At 47.7% G+C, this 23,962-nt stretch overlaps 1 protein-coding gene across 5 annotated transcripts in view; it reads left to right on the top strand.

Moving 5' to 3' along the window:
- The first annotated feature begins 2,839 nt into the window (after positions 1–2,839).
- The window catches only part of LOC139748140 (aquaporin-7-like), a 171,804-nt gene continuing 150,681 nt past the window's right edge, over positions 2,840–23,962 (top strand). For all 5 annotated transcript variants that reach the window (XR_011712541.1, XM_071660818.1, XM_071660816.1 and 2 more), the window contains exon 1: positions 2,840–3,434. Coding sequence is in view for 4 of the 5 variants with exons in the window: in XM_071660818.1 (XP_071516919.1) it covers positions 3,327–3,434 (108 nt within the window). In the remaining variant the exon portion in view is untranslated. The remainder of the gene's footprint in view (positions 3,435–23,962) is intronic.

Genomic DNA, 23,962 nt, shown 5'->3' with positions numbered 1-23,962 from the left:
TAGGCGATAGGACAGAACCTGAGGAACACCAATGTTGGTATGACAGGAAGGGGAAAGTACTCCATCAGTGACTATGGCACTGAAACGATCACAGAGGAAACAAAGAGAAGCAGAAAAGCCAAAGGAAAGGAATTTAGAAGGCAGAGACACTTATGTTATTCCCCGAGGGCTACGGCAAAACTTTCACCAAAATCCAGAGTTGAGGCGCAATAGGAGAGAAGATTCCCAGTGCACTGTGAAATCCGTATTGGCGATCAGACAGATGGGAATGCAATTCTAGACCCTTTAGAAAGTGAGAGTTAGGGAGAGTGTCGAAGGCTTTGCAGACAGCAAGAATAAGAGCGATTGGGTGATGATAAGTTGTGTGGGTGCGGTCTCCTATCTTAGGGATGGGCTGCACCAAGGTATGCTTCTAAGAGGAAGGAAAAGTCATATTTTTCTTAGCTGACGGCACGGGTAACTGAGTACCCTAATCCAGGCAGTCTCATTAACGCTTATATATGTAACGCGGGAGACAGCGACATAGTATAATAGATAATATATATATATATATATATATATATATATATATATATATATATATATATATATATATATATATATATATGTATATATATATCTTTTTTCTTTCTTTCAAACTGTTCGCCATTTCCCGCGTTAGCGAGGTAGCGTTAAGAACAGAGAACTGGGCCTTTAAGGGAATATCCTCACCTGTCCCCTTCTCTATTCCTTTTTTTGGAAAATTAAAAAAAGAAAAAATAATGAGAGGGGAGGATTTCCAGCCCCCCGCTCCCTCCCCTTTTAGTCGCCTTCTACGACACGCAGGGAATACGTGGGAAGTATTCTTTCTCCCCTATCCCCAGGGATAACATATATATATATATATATATATATATATATATATATATATATATATATATATATATATATATATATATATATATACATATATATATATATATAAAATATATATATGTGTGTGTGTGTGTGTGTGTGTGTGTATCTTAGCCATAGCGTGGTACCCATATCATTGGCCAACCACTAAAGGATGAAGAACAGGTGGGGAGACTGTGGACCGACTGCCTCAACGAGGATTTAAACAAAGAGAGGGATTTTTATGTGGCGTCTATAGATCTGGGGAAAGCGTAAGATAGTGTTGATAGAGTTGCTTTGTGGATGGTGTTACAAACGTATGTGGCAGGAACGCTACGAGAAGCGGTGAGGAGTTTCTATCAAGAGATCAAAGCGTGTGTGCGAGTAAGAAGAGAGGATGGTGAGTGGATTCCAGGTGAGGGATGTGTGATGTCACGATGGCTGTGTGATCTCTTTATGGATGAGGTGGCCACGACGGGAAATGTGATGTTCTTGGAGAGATGGGTGGGTCTGGAGTTTAATGGGGGTTAGGTGGGCGACCTGTTAGCTTCAGATACTGTCTGAAGCTGGGTTGTGTGGTTAGGAGCGACATGAGAGCTAATTTGGATAAAAGTCAGGTTATTGGGTATAGTAGGGGCGAGAAACAGGTTGTTTTGGGTATGCGTTTAAATGTAATGAACCTGGAGGAAGTGGAGTGGTTTTGATACCCGGAAGTGGGCATAAAAGCGGAACTAAGTCATAGGGTGGGTCAGGGGGCTAATGGTTAAGGCTCGCTAAGGAATGTGTGGAAAGTGACGTCACAGTCTGTGATGGCAAAGATGGGTATGTTAGATGGTATAATAGTTCCGACGGCGTTGCATGTAGTTGATAGAGGTTTGATCGAGTAAGAAATGATAGGGTAAGATAGAGGTGTGGTAGTAAGAAGAGCATGAATGAAGGTGTGCTGAAGTGGTATAGACATATGTAGAGTATGAGTGAGGAAAGACTGACTAAGAGGATATATGAGTTAGAAATGGAGGGGACAAGGAGAATGGTGAGAACGAATTGGAGATGGATTGATGGAGGGAAAGATGCTGTGAGGGAATGGAGCGTGAATATGCAGGGGGATGTGAGGCGTGCGCGGGATAGAGCAAATTATAGCGGCATGAGGACGATTTGTTAATGAATTGAACTAGGGCATACGAGACAGTCAAGGTTAGCTACAGAATAGTCTGCAAGGTTTGGTTGAGGATAGGGGAGCTGTGGTTTCGGTGCATTATACATGCCAAATAGAGAGTGAGAATGAACAGATGAAGCCATTCTTCGTCTGTTCCTGGAGCTACTACGTATAACCATAACACATGTACCAGGAAAGAAACAACAGACTGATGCATCAGCACCCGACCCGTTCTGGTATGATAATGACCCACCGCCCAGCTACATAGACGAAGTCTTGCGGTGGCCATAGTGCCCTTACACCGTCCATACACACATACTTGACCACGAAGTCTAAAGGGAATCGCTACGAATCAATCTGACCAGCGAAGATGAGTCTTCTCCAACTTTTATTCTGGATCCAACCGACATCACAAGTGTTCTATATCTGGCATCCTTACCACCATCGCTGCACACCATATCAAGGTTGCGTATCATGAATACATAATCGTTATTTGTTGACTGACATTCCTAAATGACAGGAAGGTAAATATACGTGTTGCAGATACAGTGGTTTCACATCTGTGTGTCACAGATCCATCTAAACCGTAATGGTATGGTTGAGTGTACGGTTCTGGGTGGCGTTTAAGGGACGGTGTGTCTTTGCTTTCTGCCAGGGAGGGGAAGACGCGCCTGAGGCACTACTACGAACTTGCCAGTGTTTGGCAAACGTTGTACTGTGTGGCGAGATAAGAGCGGGGGTGTGGCTGGCGCGTGGTGAGGGGCGGGAGCGAGCGTAAGCGGTGTGGTTGCGGAGGGAGGGAGGAGAGGTTGCCTCGCTTAGTATACTGTCGGCAGCAGACGAGGTTGGATGCTCCACGACCCTTCTCCCGTGGCTTCCACACGACGCTCTGCGGTCTCCCGCCCGCCTCCTCCGCTCTGTCGTGCCCCACAAGATAAACCATTTACGTTCCCCGATGATAAACCCGTCACTGAAAGAAAACACTGCTGGTATGATATGAGAAACTGACTGAACATTGTCCAGAAAGTTTTGTCTAGATCTTGGAAAGCAAAGAGCATAAAAGACCACGAAAAGTTCCCCTACGAGGGCAGACCTCGAGGGCCCGTGAAGCGAGGGAACAGAGCCGAAAAGGAAAAGGCCATCCTACTTAAAGAGTGAGAGGCGGGAGGCATCTCGGACCGGCAGGCGCCAACTGGACGACAGAGACTATACGGGAAAATCGAGTTTGTTGACGATAGTTTCAGTCGGGAGGGCTGAGGGAGGTGTGCCCCTGCCACACACACACACAGAGCCAAGCATGTCTAACAACAACAAGCTGCTGGAGGTGATGCAGTCCAAGCTGAGGCTGAAGAACCAGATGGCCCGGGAGTTCCTGGCTGAGCTGCTGGGCACCTTCATCCTAATTGTGAGTACAGCACGACCCATGTTGCCTCCCTCCCTCCCTCTCTCCCGCGCGCGCGTGTGTGTCCCCTGCAGCGGCCGGACACACGCGCGGGACAATGAGGGATCTCATTGGTCGAGATTACTTTACTATGGGAAAATCATAATTTTTCTTGGTTTCTTATAAGATTGCATTATTGTTCACTGACATTACATTGATATCGTCATAAATTTTGTAGTTTATCTATCTATCTATCTATGTATGTATCTATCTATCTATATATATATATATATTTTTTTCTTTTCTTTTAAACTATTTGCCATTTCCCGCGTTAGCGAGGTAGCGTTAAGAACAGAGGACTGGGCCTTTTTTGGAATATCCTCACCTGGCCCCCTCTGTTCCTTCTTTTGGAAAATTAAAAAAAAAAAAAATGAGAGGGGAGGATTTCCAGCCCCCCGCTCCCTCCCCTTTTAGTCGCCTTCTACGACACGCAGGGAATACGTGGGAAGTATTCTTAATCCCCTATCCCCAGGGATAATATATATATATATATATATATATATATATATATATATATATATATATATATATATATATATAGGACAGGTGGATAGAGTGGCCGTGGATGGTCTCCCAAACATTTTTCTATAATTGATAACATTCATTAATCATATATATATATATATATATATATATATATATATATATATATATATTCCTATGACCTTGAGGGTCTATAGTAGCAGGTGGAGCCATGAACAGGTATTTGCGTGTTGATATTTGCCTCGGGGTGGAGGGTGGAGGAGCGCAGCCAGTGTGGCTGGCTCTCCACACCAGCAGGAGACGACGGTACGCAGTCATCTGAGGGCCGGTAGCATGACCAAGCCCCTGGATACGACGACGGTACGACCCTGTCATCATTACTCAAGGGTCGTACCGTCGTGCTCTAGAGATTAATTAATTGAAAAAAAAAAATTGTGCGAACGAAATTCGTAGTTTTCATCCAGTTCGTGAAGATAACATGAAGCCCATTTTCTTTTAATTTCCGCGAAATCAACGGCAGCGCCTCCGTCAGGACATAGTCCATATGTGTAGTGTGAGCGTGCGAGGTCTTAGGATTATCTTCAACTCCTGACGAAGGCGTGGTCGTGATCCTTCGTCAGGCGGGTGTTGACTCGAAGGTCACAGATGGATGACGTCGATTTGCTGATGTTATTACAGGTTGTAGACCTGACTGGGTGTCGCCTTGTGTCGATTTAGAGTGACACCTTCAACAGCGTGGCCTTAATGACCCCCGGTGGTTGATAGGGCACAAGCCCAAACAACTTGCCGACCTCCATGCAAGCGTATCAGGCCACGGGAGGAGGCGGAGGAGGAGGAGGAGGAGGAGGAGGAGGAGAGAGAGAGCCTCCGCCGCAGATGACGAAGAGGGCAATGTTTTCCTTCCTTTCCCGGCTTGCTCCCCCGTCAGGTGGGTCTTCCCGCGCCACATCCGTTGCCTTCTGACCCCCACCACAGTCGTGGTGTACTCCAGCAGGGGAGGTCAGTTTGCTACTGTCTCGCCGCAGGGTGTGGCCATCTACAGGAATCCTCTTACCTGTTGGGGCCACACTCGTTCGTATAGTGGTTACTGCGTCTTTGACCTCTTGGGCACGACGGATAGACCCCTTGAGCACGACGGATAGACCTTTGCGCGCGACGGATAGACCTTTGCACGCGACGGATAGACCCTTAGGCACGACGGATAGACCCTTTGAGCACGACGGATAGACCCTTAGGCACGACGGATAGACCCTTTGAGCACGACGGATAGACCCTTTGAGCACGACGGATAGACCCTTTGAGCACGACGGATAGACCCTTAGGCACGACGGATAGACCCTTTGAGCACGACGGATAGACCCTTTGAGCACGACGGATAGACCCTTAGGCACGACGGATAGACCCTTTGAGCACGACGGATAGACCCTTTGAGCACGACGGATAGACCCTTTGAGCACGACGGATAGACCCTTTGGGCACGACGGATAGACCCTTTGGGCACGACGGATAGACCCTTTGAGCACGACGGATAGACCCTTTGAGCACGACGGATAAACCCCTTGAGCACGACGGATAGACCCCTTGAGCACGACGATACGACCCTTAGGTACGATGAAACGACCTTTGACCTGAACCGTGAGGGGTCAGGCGAAAGACCAGAGCCTCGTGATGAGGTCTGGTCGTCGTGGTCGTGGATTTCAAGGTTACGACGAGTCGTAGGGAGGCGGCGGGTCGTTGTGTAGCACCTGGGGGTCGTTCGTGTATCAGATAAGGTCGTTACGTCAGGCGTGGGTGGAGTTACGTCAGGCGTGGGTTTAGTTGCGTCAGGCGTGGGTGGAGTTAGTTACGTCAGGGTAAGTGGAGTAACGTCAGTCGTAGGTGGAGTCTGTTACGTCAGGCGTGGGTGGAGTAACGTTAGGAGTGGGTGGAGCTAGTTACGCTAGGGTGGGTGAGTAACGTCAGGCATGGGTTGAGTTACGTCAGGCGTAGGTGGAGTTAGTTACGTCAGGCGTGGGTGGAGTTATTCACATAGGACGTAGGTGGAGCTAGTTACGTCAGACGTAGATAGAGTTAGTCACATCAGACGTAGGTGGAGCTAGTTACGTCAGACGTGGGCGGAGTTAGTTACGTCAGGCGTGGGTGGAGCTAGTTACGTCAGACGTAGGTGGCGCTAGTTACGTCAGACGTAGGTGGAGTTAGTTACGTCAGACGTTGGTGAAGATAGTTACGTCAGACGTTGGTGAAGATAGTTACGTCAGACGTGGGTGGAGATAGTTACGTCAGACGTGGGTGGAGTTAGTTACGTCAGACGTGGGTGGAGTTAGTTACGTTAGACGTAGGTGGAGTTAGTTACGTCAGACGTGGGTGGAGATAGTTACGTCAGACGTGGGTGGAGTTAGTTACGTCAGACGTGGGTGGAGTTAGTTACGTCACACGTGGGTGGAATTAGTTACGTCAGACGTAGGTGGAGTTAGTTACGTCAGACGTGGGTGGAATTAGTTACGTCAGACGTAGGTGGAGCTAGTTACGTCAGACGTGGGTGGAGTTAGTTACGTCAGACGTAGGTGGAGTTAGTTACGTCATACGTAGGTGGAGAGCTGCGACGGAGTAGGGGACGCCTGTTGGCACAATGTGGTGTGGTGGAGGGCAGGTCCTCGCTGCTCATCCAGGCTACAGACACCTCACAAGTCAGACCCAGGCTGCGCTGTGTGGGTAACTATGGCTGAAATGTGACGGCACAAGTGACGAAGATTTGATGGTTGCACACTGTATGGTTCTTCATACCAGCAGTGTGGAGTAATGTGATGAATGGAATGGATTAGGCTTCCGTCAGTCTTCTGAGGAAGGAGAGTGGTGTGTGTGTGTGTGTGTGTGTGTGTGTGTGTGTGTGTGTGTGTGTGTGTGTTACGGGGAGAGAGTTATACATTCGTGTTGCACCGTCTCTTAAACCTTGTATATATGTACCATGTCTTAACTCCATATATATGTGCTTATAATCCACGAGGAAATGAAACACGGTAAGTTCCCAAGTGCAATTTCGTGTCATAATCACATCATCAGGGGAGGTACGAGAAAGAGGTATATAACAGTCTGTTGATATATAGGGATGAGACGTAGCTAGGACGCCATTGGTAAACATCGTTACCCGAATGGTGGTGTTTGGGTTGGTGCTTTCGAGTCTGGCAACATGCATGTCATAGAATATATATTGTGTATGTATACACACACACACACACACACACACACACACACACACACACACACACACACCAGCCTAAGCCAGGTACCCATTTATTGACCAATCTCGAGGGGAGGATGAACACCTGTGGGCGAGTGTAGTCCGACTGCCACGCCCAGGATTCGAACCCGTGTGGGGTCTGACCCCAGGCTGGCCCGTTCTGATGAGCGTTCTGATGATGGTCGTACCGTCGTGCTCAAGGGTTGTATCGTCGTGTTCAATGGGCTTACCACTGTGCTCAAAGATCATACCGTTATGGTCAGGGAGTCATACCTTCGTGCTCAAGGATCGTACTATCGTGCTCAAGGATCGTACCGTCGTGCTCAAGGATCGTACCGTCGTGCTCAAGGATCGTACCGTCGTGCTCAAGGGTCGTACCGTCGTGCTCAAGGATCGTACCGTCGTGCTCAAGGATCGTACCGTCGTGCTCAGGAGTCGTACCGTCAAACCTGATATATCCCTGACCTATGAGACTACCTCTTCTATGGTCACTGCGCCATCAGAGATCCCGACATGAACAAGTCATCGTCGCTGAAGCCAACTTCAACTATTACCTTTCCCTTGTCCTACTTCAGCAAGACAGTAGATCAGGAGCCAACTTCAGCAATTACCTTTCCCTTGTCCTACTTCAGCAAGACAGTAGATCAGGAGCCAACTTCAGCTATTACCTTTCCCTTGTCCTACTTCAGCAAGACAGTAGATCAGGAGCCAACTTCAGCTATTACCTTTCCCTTGTCCTACTTCAGCAAGACAGTAGATCAGGAGCTAAACACTTAAACCCCCTCCACACACACAAAAAAAAAAGAAAACGGAAGAAAACCAATTATACTTAATTATAAGACTTCTTCGAGAGATATTACTGCAACGCCACACTTCTGATATTCACTCTTCTCTCGGGGTGTAATTACCCTGGTACTGAGGGCATAAATAGGGTAACGCTATCCCAGTGGGCAGATAGGGCCTGTTCCACCCTCTCTCTTAGGTCTTGTTACGCCAAGACCAATGGCTGGGTATTTTTAGCATAGTCTCGACTTGAACAGAAGAAGAGAAAACCTTCTTTTTTCTTTTTTTCTTTCAGTTTTAAGAATTCTAGGCTAACCTGATCCCATTTTATGTACGTAACGATCAATTGATTATCTAGATTTCGTTTGCTCGCTTCGTCCAATTTCTGGTACGTGTAATGTTGTGAATTGTAAATGGGCGTCAGAAAGGCGTGGATGGCACACTGGTAGTCTGGGTAAGGCGTGGATGGCACTGGTCGTCTGGGTAAGGCGTGGATGGCACTGGTAGTCTGGGTAAGGCGTGGATGTCACCGGTCGTCTGGGTAAGGCGTGGATGGCACTTTAGTCTGGGTAAGGCGTGGATGGCACTTGTAGTCTGGGTAAGGTGTGGATGGCACTGGTCGTCTTTGTAAGGCGTGGATGTCACTGGTAGTCTGGGTAAGGCGTGGATAGCACTGGTAGTCTGGGTAAGGCGTGGATGGCACTGGTAGTCTGGGTAAGGCGTGGATGGCACTGGTAGGCTGGGTAAGGCGTGGATGGCTCTGGTAGTCTGGGTAAGGCGTGGATGGCACTGGTAGTCTGGGTAAGGCGTGGATGGCACTGGTAGTCTGGGTAAGGCGTGGATGTCACTGGTCGTCTGGGTAAGGCGTGGATGGCACTGGTAGTCTGGGTAAGGCGTGGATGGCACTGGTAGTCTGGGTAAGGCGTGGATGTCACTGGTCGTCTGGGTAAGGCGTGGATGGCACTGGTCGTCTGGGTAAGGCGTGGATGGCACTGGTCGTCTGGGTAAGGCGTGGATGGCACTGGTCGTCTGGGAGGGCGTAGGTGTGTGGGGCGTAGTTGGCACCGGTAGCCTGGGAGACGGTTGGGGTCCGCTGATGTTAGCCACGTATGTACGGCTCCACTGGGCCAGTGCCTTTGCTCTCGGCAGGGGCAGCTGCATCAGCTGCTTCTGCTGCTGTTGCTGGTAGCAGCTGCTGCTGTTATTCTCTGCTGCTGCTCCTGCTGCAGCTGCTATTTGACGCCGGTGCTGCTGCTCACAAAAGCAGAGGTCACGTTTGCTACCTGTGATGAGGTCGGTTTCCGTTAGAAGTGCCCCAAGCCAAGCGAAGGTGCCCCTGGCTAGGTGATGATGCCCCAGACCACGTGATGGTGCCCCGGGCCAGGTGATGATGCCCCGGGCCAGGTGATGGTGCCCCGGGCCAAGTGATGGCGCCCCGGGCCAGGTGATGGTGCCCCGGGCCAGGTGATGATGCCCCGGGCCAGGTGATGGCGCCCCGGGCTAGGTGATGGCGCCCCGTGACTGGTGTTGGTGATGTTGATAATGAGACGTCACTGTGTGAGGGGAGGCGTAGAGAGGGAGAGAGGGAGGAAAATCATTGAGGAACTGATTGAGACCACGGGAGGTGACGAGACGGAGGAGAAAGGTGCCGTGGAACCTTTCATTAAGTCTTTACATGACGTACCGTGCGTGTAGCGCAGAGGAACCTGGTATTACTCGCAGAAGGAAAAGTGGATTACTGAAGCAGTGCTCGACGATGAGAGCTTTTACGACAGGAGGCGAACTGCTTAAACAAGACGGCATTGCCGCCCTTGAGCACGCCAGCACCGTCATTGGGCACGACGAGGGTACGACCCTTGTATCGGGGCCTGGTCTTTTGACCTGACGGGGAAGGATCAGGTTGAAGGACCAGACTATCGGACTCAAGGGTCCTCCCGTCTCGCTCAGACGGGTCAAGAAGTACAGGTTAAGAAGGTATGAGACGGGAGGGACGAAATAAAAGTATATGAGAAATGAACAGAGACGGATGGAAGTAATAAGCAAGGCAGACAATAGCTGGACAAGATTTAGGACATAGATACATGACAATAACGTAAGCACATAGATATGAGATGAAGGAACAGCCGTTGCCATTTGGAGGATAGAAACAGGGGAATCTTAACTTCAGATGGTTGATGATTGAGGAATGAAGGAAGATAACGGTGATCAAACAGAGTCACTGAGAGAGATGTAGGCAATCGAGAAAAAGGACAGAGTAATTAAGCAACAGACAAAATGGTCGAGCAACAGACACAATAGTCGACCGAAGGACGTAAGAACTGATCAGCAGACATGGTAGTCGAACAACAGAAATAGTAAGTGAGCAACAGACAAAGAGGTCGATCACTGATGGTGTAGGGAAGACAATGAATTTTTGTGTTGTGCACAAATACTCATATTGGTAGTTGACAACATATAAAACTGGCCATATTATATATTTCTCCCAAGAGATAAACACTGGTTACTTGAGTACACTGGGTCTTGGTCTTCCACCTTCTTAAACTGACCATTCGTCTATATTGGTGAGGTTGCCAAAGCTGGGAGGATGGGTACGTTCTAACCACGGGTTTTTGCACGACAGTTCCTGACTCCCAAGTAATGGGAGTTGATCGTGCCTGGATCTCGTGTGACGATGGTGTGGCAGCGAGCCATCTGTGTGGCCCAGATGACAGTCATTGTTGCGGTGAGGCGGAGGCTCTCCTGGGATTAAAAGAGTATATCAGGAGGTTTCCCTGAGATAAAAGAGCATAACAGTGTTATCCTGGGTTAAGAATTGCACAGCAGGAGGTTATCCTTGGATAAGAAGGGCACAGTAGTTTATCCTGGGATAAGAACACAATAGGAGGTTATCCTGGCATGAAAAAAACACGGAGGTTATCCTGGGATAAGAAGGACACAGTAGAAGGTTATCCTGGGGTCAGAAGAGCAAAGCAGTATATCCTGGGATAAGAACACAGTAGGAAGTTATCCAAGGATATGAAGGTCACAGGAGGAGTTTACCTTAGGGTAAATAGGATCTCATAAGGAAGACTGTTCTTATCTTAACAGTTTACGAGATACGAAGTACAGTCGGGCTTGGTGCGGCCTGACCTTACGACATTAAGATACAGTTATTTCATCAGTTCACCGAGGAACTGTGAGCCACCTTTCCATTTCTGCTTTTTCGTTATGCATCAAACCTGTTTATGCTCCTTTTTTTCCCCCCCGCTAGTCCAGAATTGCTTTAATATCTCAGCTTGTGAGGTAGAAGACGATGACACTGGGATATGAACTTTACCGGGGGATGGAAAAACTGGTCTTGTTGGCCACTGGGTAAATGTGGTGAAATGATAACAGATGAGAGAGAGAGAGAGAGAGAGAGAGAGAGAGAGAGAGAGAGAGAGAGAGAGAGAGAGAGAGAGAGAGAGAGCGTCGGTAGCATGACGCTGCGCGAGGCAGTGATGGACGGGGGAAGCGTGAAGACATCCTCACAAGGCAGAATCCTTAACAGGGAGTTACTTATGCCTCCTGCTTCCTCTACTGCTCTCCTTATGGTGGAAACTGGGCCCTAGGGAGGCAAGTGGGCTCTGTCACACATATAGCGTGGATAACTACCCTCCTCCAGCAGGGCACACACACACACACACACACACACACACACACACGCACACGCACAAGCATATGTCCGATGTAGCTACAGAGGACCAGCGAGATGACCCCACACTTCTGCAGGCGTCCCGTCTGGGGCGGGTTGTGAGAGCTGGTGTTGGCTGCGCTTCGTCAGGAGGGATTTTGTTGTGTCTGAACGTACCAGAGGAGCTGGAGGGGATTGGGGAGGGAGGGAGGGTCGCAGGCTCATCTCTGACACGTTAGTGATGATCAATGAACATCCTGCAAGAGAGAGAGAGAGAGAGAGAGAGAGAGAGAGAGAGAGAGAGAGAGAGAGAGAGAGGTGGCACCACAAGCGATGACTGGATTCTCTCGCTTTAATCACCTGATTACACAGTGGAGGAGCCAGGTTCATCTCGGCTTACAGTGTGCCGCTAGTCGTGGGTCATCGTGCATTCGTTCACACCACAAGGGCCTCACAGTTAGCACAGTCTGTGTTGTCTTCATGTTGCCTTCTTTCACGATGAGAATAGCTATGTGGCAGCTGGCTAGCGCCCTCTCTTGCTGTGTCTTGGCCAGGGACGTGGCCCTGGGGGGAGTGTCATTCATCTGTGAGCTATGTGGTGGCCAGGGACGTGGCCCTGAGGGAGTGTCATTCATCTGTCAGCTGTGTGGTGGCCAGGGACGTGGCCCTGGGGGGAGTGTCATTCATCTGTGTGCTGTGTGGTGGCCAGGGACGTGGCCCTGGGGGAGTGTCATTCATCTGTGAGCTGTGTGGTGGCCAGGGACGTGGCCCTGGGGCAGTGTCATTCATCTGTGAGCTGTGTGGTGGCCAGGGACGTGGCCCTGAGGGAGTGTCATTCATCTGTCAGCTGTGTGGTGGCCAGGGACGTGGCCCTGGGGGAGTGTCATTCATCTGTGAACCAACAGAACTCACAAGAATCCATCAAGGTTGAAAGTCTATCATCGAGGTGGCAAGCTTGACTCCCTCGTGTGAAGCTAAATGTTTAACAGACTAACAGACTTAACAGGTTCACAGAAGCACACCGACAGGCGGAGTCAACAGAGCACAGACCAAGTGCCAACGAGCGGAGGGAGCAAGGTATAAAAATCTCTCCGATGAAAGTGAGGGCAGAGCAAATTAACCTCTTGTTGAACTTTCTCAGAAGGCGGGAGGAAGAGAGCGGTGCTGCTGCACAGGTCTGGGGCTCAGCCGGTGTGTGTGTGGGGGGCACCTGCGTGAGCACGTCACTGCGGTCCTTGAGCACGTCGACCCAGAGCACGTCACTGCGGTCCTTGAGCACGTCGACCCAGAGCACGTCACTTCGGCCCTTGAGCACGTCGACCCAGAGCACGTCACTGCGGCCCTTGAGCACGTCAACCCAGAGCACGTCACTGCAGCCCTTGAGCACGTCGATCCAGAGCACGTCACTGCGGCCCTTGAGCACGTCGATCCAGAGCACGTCACTGCGGCCCTTGAGCACGTCGATCCATAGCACGTCACTGCGGCCCTTGAGCACGTCGACCCAGAGCACGTCACCCAGAGCACGTCACTGCGGCCCTTGAGCACGTCGACCCAGAGCACGTCACTGCGGCCCTTGAGCACGTCGACCCAGAGCACGTCACTGCGGCCCTTGAGCACGTCGACCCAGAGCACGTCACTGCGGCCCTTGAGCACGTCGACCCAGAGCACGTCAGTGCGGTCCTTGAGCACGTCGACCCAGAGCACGTCAGTGCGGCCCTAGAGCACGTCGACCCAGAGCACGTCACTGCGGCCCTTGAGCACGTCGATCCAACGCCTCGGGTGAGGTGATCTGTCATTTGATCTGAACCTTAAGGCGTCGGGTCAAATGCCAGGTCATCATACCTGCAGGTACGTGCTGTCGTGTTCAAGGGTCGTACCGTCGTGTTCAATGGTCGTGCCGTCGTGCTCAAGGGTCGAAAGGTAGTGTTCAAGGGTCATACCACCGTGTTTAGAGATGGTAGTATTGTCGTGTTCAAGGATCGTAGTATTGTATTCAAGGGTCGCACCGTCGTGTTCAAGGATCGTACCGTCATGTTCAGGGGTCGTACCGTCGTGTTCAGGGGTTGTACCGTCGTGTTCAGGGGTCGTACCGTCGTGTTTAAGGATCGTACCATCATGTTCAAGGATCGCACCGTCTTGTTCAAGGGTCGTACCGTCGTGTTCAAGGATCGTAATGTCGTGTTCAGGGGTCGTGCCGTCGTGTTCAAGGATCCTACCGTCGTGTTCTAGGGTCGTACCGTCGTGTTCTAGGGTCGTACTGTCGTGTTCAAGGATCGTAATGCCGTGTTCAAGGATCGTACCGTCGTGTTCAGGGGTTGTACCGTCGTGTTCAGAGGCCGTACCGTCGTGTTCAGGGGTCGTACCGTCGTGTTCCAGGGTTGCACTGTCGTGCTTGGAGGGTCGTAAAGTCACGCTCAAGGGGTCTATGGCAACCATCACCTGAGGGTGTTGGGTCAGTGGCGCCATAGCTTGTGTCCCACTTACGGCACAGTTTACCACACATGAACAAAGGGACGAGCGAAACGTGCTAATGCCTCGCATGGCTGAAGACGGGGCTGAGGAACGTTTCATTTCTGCTGCTGCCCTTCGTGTATCGTCTTGTGTCATCACCCTCTCTGATGTCTCTTAGCCTGACTGCCTTCGATGACCACCCCCCTAGTGGACGAGAGCTCGAAAATTGGGGTCCCGAATCATCTCCTGTGGGAGGAGAGTTGAGAATGAGGTGGTCGTGTTCGAGTGTTGGTCCCGCGAAGCTTCGAACTCACATTCCATCGGCGAAGCACCAGCTCCTCCTCCTCCTCCTTCAGGATGCCATTGGTCACCTGGAAGCGAAAATTCCATCGGCTGACGGAGGAGGAGTTCTAGTAGGCGCTGCTGGAGTTCACAGTGTCAGTGAGTGTCCTGGACGGGTTCACTGGTGGCTGGACCAGTTTTTTTTTTTAAACTCATGTTGTTTGTTGTGGTGTTGGTGGCCAGGCTGGGAGGACCAGGGTTCGAACACCAGGAAGTGCGGGAGTAAAGAGAAAGTCAAACCTTGATAACATTGCTGCTTGGTAATGATTACTGAGGGAAAGTACGAGAATGTGAGGGACTCATAATAATAATGATAATAATGATAATAATGATAATAATGATAATAGTTATAATAATGATAATGATGATGAAGATAAAGGTGATAAAGATAACGATAATACAAAGCAATTCGAACAGCAACAGACCAATTGGTCCCTTCGAAGAAGTTTGTAATGGTGGAAGACGTCAAATTATTATTATTATTATTATTATTATTATTATTATTATTATTATTATTATTATTGTTATTATTATTGTTGTTGTTGTTATTATTTCTATTATTATTATTATTATTATTATTATTATTATTGTTATTATTATTATTATTATTATTATTATCATTATTATTATTAGTTCGTTGTTCGCCGCGTCAGGAGCAGACGAAACATCCACTTCGGCAACAAAAGACGGCTCAGTCAATATAACTTTAACGAAGGCCGGGAATGTAGAACAGATGGACATTGATGATAGAGATGAAGTCCCTATATAGGAAGTGGGTTCATCAGGGAGTTATAAATGGAAGTTGCTGTACTGTCTAATGGTTATTAATGGTACTTGGATGAGACTGTTCTTACACTGGCCTATAAGAGCTCGGGGCGGGTTCGAAACGCTTATGGTGCCGAACTGCAACTCGGGGACGAGGGATCTCCGTTGGCAGGAGGTGACGGTGGCGGGAATGGTGCAGTGCCCTCATCCCGAACCATCAGGTGAGGTGTAGGTGATGGCTGGAGAGAGTCAGTGTGTGTGTGTGTGTGTGTGTGTGTCTTATTCGACGAGATGACGTAAATTTCGATGTCTTTTCTTTTTTTGCCCTGAGAACGTCATGGCAGCTGGGAATTCTCTGGTCGAGACGTCAACACCTCACACCACCCGCTTTCCCTCCCAATAGGCCAGCCAGAGTAACGGATCACTTAATGGAAGGAAATTCTCATTCTTCGTCGACTTATTGGATGATGGTTATTACATGTATCTATCGACCGCTGTGGCGAAGGCGCCACTCGACCCAGTCTTTTTTCCCACTTTCTCTTGCCAGTCTGGCTTTGAGTGTGAGCCAGTTCTGTGACACACACACACACACACACACACACACACACACACACACACTCATCGCCCGTGTGTTTGAGTTCGTGCTGTTGCTCCTGGTGTTTGTGTGTTTACATTTGCTTGTTTGTGGTTTTATGGATGTATTTTCATGCTGTATATGTGTCCTTTGTGTGTGTGTGTGTGTGTGTGTGTGTGTGTGTGTGTGTGTGTGTGTTTTGTTTGTTTGTTTTTTGTATATGTATGTATGTTTGTATGTTTTCGTTTATTTGTTTGTTTGTTTGTAGATTTGTTTCTTTTACTTGTGTGTGTGTATGTTTGTTTATGTATGTACGTACGTATGTATGTACGTACGTATGTATGTATGTATATATGTATATATGTATGTTTCTCTCTTTGATTGTGTGTGTGTGTGTGTGTGTGTGTGTGTGTGTGTGTGTGTGTGTATGTGTGTGTGTGTGTGTGTGTGTGTGTGTGTGTGTGTTACGGAGAGGGAGTTCTCTCACTCCTGTTTCCCCGCCTATTAATCTCGGATATATGTACTATGTACAAAACCAGGTACCAGCCCCGAGGGGAGGATGAACACCTGGGATTGTCTGTGAGCCGACTGCCGCACCCAGAATTCGAACCCTGGGCGGGCTGACTCCGTTAATACTGATAATGTCATAATGACATCCTGTGTTGTCGTTAATCGTCGCCCGTTAGTCGAGGGTTGTTAACAAGGTTAACTCGCCCGTTAGTCGAGGGTTGTTAACAAGGTTAACTTGATGTGAATGTTAATAAGGTCAGACGTGTTTGCGTCAAGCATAATTGTCTGTGATGGATGACTGCGAGGCCGGAGGGTAACTGTGTTTGACACCTATGGCCTGCGTGTCTCTCTGTCTGCCAAGACCGTGTCTGTCTGTCTGCCAAGACCAAGAATCGTTCGTCTCTCTCTCTCTCTCTCTCTCTCTCTCTCTCTCTCTCTCTCTCTCTCTCTCTCTCTCTCTCTCTCTCTCTCTCTCTCTCTCTCATTTGAGTGTCCGAATTCCAGAGGTATAAATTTGTTGAGTATTCCTGGTAAATTATATGGGAGGGTATTGATTGAGAGGGTGAAGAGCATCAGATTGGGGAAGAGCAGTGTGGTTTCAGAATTGGTAGAGGATGTGTGGATCAGGTGTTTGCTTTGAAGAATGTATGTAAGAAATACTTAGAAAAACAGATTGATTTGTATATAGCATTTATGGATCTGGAGAAGGCATATGATAAGAGTTGATAGAGATGCTCTGTGGAAGGTATTAAGAGTATATGGTGTGGGAGGTAAGTTGCTAGAAGCAGTGAAAAGCTTTTATCGAGGATGCAAGGCATGTGTACGAGTAGGAAGAGAGGAAAGTGATTGGTTCCCAGTGAATGTCGATTTCCGGCAGGGATGCGTGATGTCTCCATGGTTGTTTAATTTGTTTATGGATGGGGCTGTTAGTGAAGTAAATGCAAGAGTTTTGGAGAGAGGGGCAAGTATGCAGTCTGTTATAGATGAGAGGGCTTGGGAAGTGAGTCAGTTGTTGTTCGGTGATGATACAGGCTGATTCGGGTGAGAAACTGCAGAAACTGGTGACTGAGTTTGGTAAAGTGTGTGAAAGAAGAAAGGTGAGAGTAACTGTGAATAAGAGCAAGGTTATTAGGTACAGTAGGGTTGAGGGTCAAGTCAATTGGGAGGGAAGTGAGTTTAAATGGAGAAAAACTGGAGGAAGTGAAGTGTTTTAGATATCTGGGAGTGGATTTGGCAGCGGATGGAACCATGGAAGCGGAAATGAGTCACAGGGTGGGGGATGGGGTGAAGTTTCTGGGAGCCTTGAAGAATGTGTGGAAGGCGAGAACGTTATCTCTGAGGACAAAACTGGGTATGTTTGATGGAAGAGTGGTTCCAACAATGTTATATGGTTGTGAGGCATGGGCTATAGATAGGGTTTCGCGGAGGAGGGTGGATGTGTTGGAAATGAGATGTTTGAGGACAATATGTGGTGAGAGGTGGTATGATCGAGTAAGTAATAAAAGGGTAAGAGAGATGTGTGGTAATAAAAAGAGTGTAGTTGAGAGGGCAGAAGAGGGTGTATTGAAATGGCTTGGTCACATGGAGAGAATGAGCGAGGAAAGATTGACAGAGAGGATGTATGTGTCGGAGGTGGAGGGAACGAGGAGAAGTAGGATACCAAATTGGAAGTGGAAGGATGGAGTGAAAAAGATTTTGAGCGATCGGGGCCTGAACATACAGGGGGGTGAAAGGCGTTCAAGGAATGGAGTGAATTGGAACGATGTGGTACCGGGGTCGACGTGCTGTCAGTGGATTGAACCAGGGCATGTGAAGTGATTGGCGTAAATCATGGAAAGTTTTGTGGGGCCTGGATGTTGAAAGGGAGCCGTGGTTTCGGTGCATTACACATGACAGCTAGAGACTGAGAGTGAGCGAATGTGGCCTTGTTGTCTTTTCTTAGCGCTACCTCGCGCGCACGCGGGGTGAGGGGGGGGGGGGGTGACATTTCATGTGTGGCAGGGTGGCGGCGAGAATGGATGAAGGCAGCATCTATGAATATGTACATGTGTATATATGTATATGTCTGTGTATGTATACGTACGTATACGTTGAAATGTATAGGTATGTATATGTGCGTGTGTGGGTGTTTATGTATATACATATGTATGTGGGTGGGTTGGGCCATTCTTTCGTCTGTTTCCTTGCGCAACCTCGCTAACGCGTCAGACAGCGACAAAGTATGATAAATAATATATATATATATATATATATATATATATATATATATATATATATATATATGTATATAAAATTTCTTTTTATTGTATCTCCTCTGATGATGTGATTATTACACGAAAGTGCACTTGAGAACTTACCGTGTTTCATTTCCCCGTGGATTCACAGGAATATATATATATATATATATATATATATATATATATATATATATATATATATATATATATATATATATATATATATATATATATATATTTTTTTTTTTTTTTTTTACTTTGTCGCTGTCTCCCTCGTTTGCGAGGTAGCGCAAGGAAACAGACGAAAGAAATGGCCCAACCCCCCCCCATACACATGTATATACATACGTCCACACACGCAAATATACATAACCTACACAGCTTTCCATGGTTTACCCCAGACGCTTCACATGCCTTGATTCAATCCACTGACAGCACGTCAACCCCGGTATACCACATCGCTCCAATTCACTCTATTCCTTGCCCTCCTTTCACCCTCCTGCATGTTCAGGCCCCGATCACACAAAATCTTTTTCACTCCATCTTTCCACCTCCAATTTGGTCTCCCTCTTCTCCTTGCTCCCTCCACCTCCGACACATATATCCTCTTGGTCAATCTTTCCTCACTCATCCTCTCCATGTGCCCAAACCATTTCAAAACACCCTCTTCTGCTCTCTCAACCACGCTCTTTTTATTTCCACACATCTCTCTTACCCTTACGTTACTCACTCGATCAAACCACCTCACACCACACATTGTCCTCAAACATTTCATTTCCAGCACATCCATCCTCCTGCGCACAACTCTATCCATAGCCCACGCCTCGCAACCATACAACATTGTTGGAACCACTATTCCTTCAAACATACCCATTTTTGCTTTCCGAGATAATGTTCTCGACTTCCACACATTCTTCAAGGCCCCCAGAATTTTTGCCCCCTCCCCCACCCTATGATCCACTTCCGCTTCCATGGTTCCATCCGCTGCCAGATCCACTCCCAGATATCTAAAACACTTCACTTCCTCCAGTTTTTCTCCATTCAAACTCACCTCCCAATTGACTTGACCCTCAACCCTACTGTACCTAATAACCTTGCTCTTATTCACATTTACTCTTATATATATGACAGGCGTCCATATGACAGCGCTGGTCGATGTCTATTCTAAAGATATCTTAGCCAGCTTATTAGGCATGTGTCAGATGTTGAATATAAAGATATCTGGATTGTGCGGGACGTGGAGGATGACAAATGCGCTCCTTTGGGACGACACGGGATATAACACTTGTTATTATCTGCTGATTTCGTCCTTGTGCTCCGCATTCCTTTCTTGTCTCCGTTTCATTTCTTGAATTAGATAAGATTATTACCATTGCTGGGCAGATGAGCCCAGCCCTCGTCTCTTGAGCTCATCTGGCGTGAGGTTGAGTCAGTAAGGGAACGCCCTTGAGCACGACGGCGCCACGGCCCTCGAGCACGAGGGTACGACTCGTGAGCACGAAGGTGCTGGCCTTGAGCACGACGGTACGACCGTAGAGGACGAGGGTACGACCCTCGAGCACGACGGCACGACCCTTGAATGCAAAGTTGCGACCCTTGAGTACGAGGGTACGACCCTTGAGTACGATGGTGCAGACCTTTGAGCACGAGGGCACGACCCTTGAGCACGAGGGTACGACCCTTGAGCACGATGGTACGACCCTTGAGGACGAGGGTACGACCCTTGAGCACGAAGGTGCGACCCTTGAGTACGATGGTGCAGACCTTTGAGCACGAGGGCACGACCCTTGAGCTCGAGGGTACGACCCTTGAGCACGAGGGTACGACCCTTGAGCACGAGGGTACGACCCTTGAGCACGAGGGTACGATCCTTGAGCACGAAGGTACGACCTTTTAGCACGAAGGTGCGGCCATTGAGCATGGGGGTATGACCCTTGAGCACGAAGGTACGACCCTTGAGCACGATGGTACGACCCAACCTCACCCTGCCATTCTGGTATGTCTTGTGCATGGCCTCACCCAACCCCCTAACCTCACCCCTCAGCTCTGCTTCGTCCCGAGTACACATATCCTCCACACAGTTCACGTGACCCAAACATTTCCCTATCATGAGTCGACACTATTTTGTTTTCTCCCCAGCTGAAGCACAAATGGTGCTGCAAGCACTGACCTGATAAGGACGATGAGTAAGGCTGTACTCATGGTGATGTACTCATGTTATTCACCCTTCCGTTAACACAGGAGACACACGTGTCTTTTCCTTCCATAGCTGCCCATGTCTTCCCTTCCATTGCTGCCCGTGTCTTTGTCTTCCTTTCCATTGCTGCCCATGTCTTCCCTTCCATTGCTGCCCGTGTTTTTGACTTCCCTTCCATTCCTGCCCATGTCTTCCCTTCCATTGCTGCCCGTGTCTTTGAAGTGCTCAAGGATTTCAGTGTTGTGTTCATATGTCATATTATTGTTCTCAAGGATCGTACCCTCGTGTTCAAAGGTCGTACCGTCGTGTTCAAAGGTCGCACCGTCGTGTTCAAAGGTCATACTCTCGTGTTCAAGGATCTTACAGTCGTGTTCAAGGGTCGTACTCTCGTGTTCAAGGATCGCACCGTCGTGTTCAAGGGTCGTACCATTGTACATAGTGCCATAAACGCATGAAATCAGGTCTCTTTCTCTCACGGTTCTGGTACCTTAAAACATCCCCCATGTGGCAGAGGCTGGAGGAAGGTCCTGACGAAGGAGGCGCTGACGAGGTCCTCACGAACGTTGTAGGTCCTGACCAGGTTGAGGTAGCTGGTCATCCCCACATCTCCCAGTGCTGCCTCTGTCTTCCACATCCGTCTACATAGTCTCCCTCACGTCTGTCTATTCCAGACTCTCTCACATCTGTCTATACCAGCCTCTCCCACGTCTGTCTATACCAGCCTCTCCCACGTCTGTCTATACCAGCCTCTCCCACGTCTGTCTATACCAGCCTCTCCCACGTCTGTATATACCAGCCTCTCCCACGTCTGTCTATGCCAACCTCTCCCACGTCTGTCTACACCACCTCTCCCACGTCTGTCTGCACCGCCTCTGCCACCATAGGTCTGGCCATCGACCCGCCTCTCCCCCAGCCGCCACGCTCCCTCTCTTCTCTCTCTCTCTCTCTCTCTCTCTCTCTCTCTCTCTCTCTCTCTCTCTCTCTCTCTCTCTCTCTGTACTTCCTCTGGATTCTGTTTAACTGTGGCGAGATATGCTTGATTATATTTAACTATGGCGAGATATGCTTGATTATATTTAACTGTGGCGAGATATGTTTGATTATATTTAACTGTGGCGAGATATGTTTGATTATATTTAACTGTGGCGAGATATGTTTGATTATATTTAACTGTGGCGAGATATGTTTGATTATATTTAACTGTGGCGAGATATGTTTGATTATATTTAACTGTGGCGAGATATGCTTGATTATATTTAACTGTGACGAGATATGCTTGATTATATTTAACTGTGACGAGATATGTTTGATTATATTTAACTGTGGCGAGATATGTTTGATTATATTTAACTGTGGCGAGATATGCTTGATTATATTTAACTGTGGCGAGATATGCTTGATTATATTTAACTGTGGCGAGATATGCTTGATTATATTTAACTGTGACGAGATATGTTTGATTATTAACTGTGGCGAGATATGCTTGATTATATTTAACTGTGGCGAGATATGCTTGATTATATTTAACTGTGGCGAGATATGCTTGATTATATTTAACTGTGGCGAGATATGCTTGATTATATTTAACTGTGACGAGATATGTTTGATTATTAACTGTGGCGAGATATGCTTGATTATATTTAACTGTGACGAGATATGTTTGATTATTAACTGTGGCGAGATATGCTTGATTATATTTAACTGTGGCGAGATATGCTTGATTATATTTAACTGTGGCGAGATATGCTTGATTATATTTAACTGTGGCGAGATATGCTTGATTATATTTAACTGTGGCGAGATATGCTTGATTATATTTAACTGTGGCGAGATATGCTTGATTATATTTAACTGTGGCGAGATATGCTTGATTATATTTAACTGTGGCCAGATATGTTTGACTTGGAGCCCCAAAGCCAATTATAACCACTCAAGTGGGAGTCTCACACGATTCCAATGTGAGTCTTGGGTGCCCGCCCCTGCTGCCAGACCATCGTCCCATGGCAGGAGAGTCTGGCTGCTGCTGCTTCCCATAGTTTTTGTGTGGAGCTCGGCCATACGAGGAGAGACCGTTATGGTCCCACCCTCTGTCCTCGAGCAGCGAAATAGTGGAATTGTCTACGTTTTCTCCTTTTTTTTTATGCCTTTTCAACATTTATGAATTAGGACTATGAAGACCCTTGGAGCCTTGGCACTGTCAGAGAGTGCAGGGGTAGGTCATCTTGGGTCAGTGTTAGAGACTGCTGGGGTAGGTCATCTTAGGTCAGTGTTAGAGAGTAGTGGGTTAGGTCATCTTAGGTCAGTGTTAGAGAGTGGTGGGGTAGGTCATCTTAGGTCAGTGTTAGAGAGTGGTGGGGTAGGTCATCTTGGGTCAGTGTTAGAGAGTAGTGGGGTAGGTCATCTTGGGTCAGTGTTAGAGAGTAGTGGGGTAGGTCATCTTGGGTCAGTGTTAGAGAGTAGTGGGGTAGGTCATCTTGGGTCAGTGTTAGAGAGTGGTGGTTGGTAGAATGGGTATCTGGCATGAGCTAGTGTGTGTGTGTGTGTGTGTGTGTGTGTGTGTGTGTGCATTCACACATAGGAATAAAGACACATGGTACATATATACAAGGTTAAGAGACGGGACAACACGAATGTAAGACTCTCTCCCAGTAACACACAAATAGTCATCTCAAAAGTGGTTGCAAGTAGTAATCACAAAAGTAATCACAGATAGTAATCACAAAAGTAACCACAAAAGTAATGACAAATAGAAATCACAAAAGTGATTACTAATGGTAATCACAAATAGCAATTTCAAATGTAATACCAAATAGTAATGACGAATAGTAATCACAAAAGTAATCTCGAAAAGCAATCACAGAAAGTAATCACAAAAGTAATCACAAAAGTCATCTCGAAAAGTAATCACAGAAATCACAAAAATAATCACAAATAGTAACCACAGAAGTAATGTCAAAAAGTATTCAAAAGTAATCGTAAAAGTAATCACAAAAGTAATCACAAATAGTAATGACATAGTAATCACAAAACGTAATTACAAAAGTAATCACTAAAGTAATCGTAAAAGTAATCACAAAAGTAATCACAAACGTCACTTCAATCAGCATGCGCGAAAGGTATCTGTAACAGACCTACACACGCAGGTAGAAAACACACAAGAGAGTTACCTTACTGTTCAGTAGATTACGTCACGTCTAGCCGTATTGCTGGGGGATGATGAGGCAAGAACAGGCTGGGTGGGGTGGTGTGGGGTTATTACC

This window comes from Panulirus ornatus, chromosome 72 (genome assembly GCF_036320965.1).
Source record: "Panulirus ornatus isolate Po-2019 chromosome 72, ASM3632096v1, whole genome shotgun sequence".
Taxonomy (NCBI): domain Eukaryota; kingdom Metazoa; phylum Arthropoda; class Malacostraca; order Decapoda; family Palinuridae; genus Panulirus; species Panulirus ornatus.
This window is presented reverse-complemented; position numbering and strand designations above follow the sequence as displayed.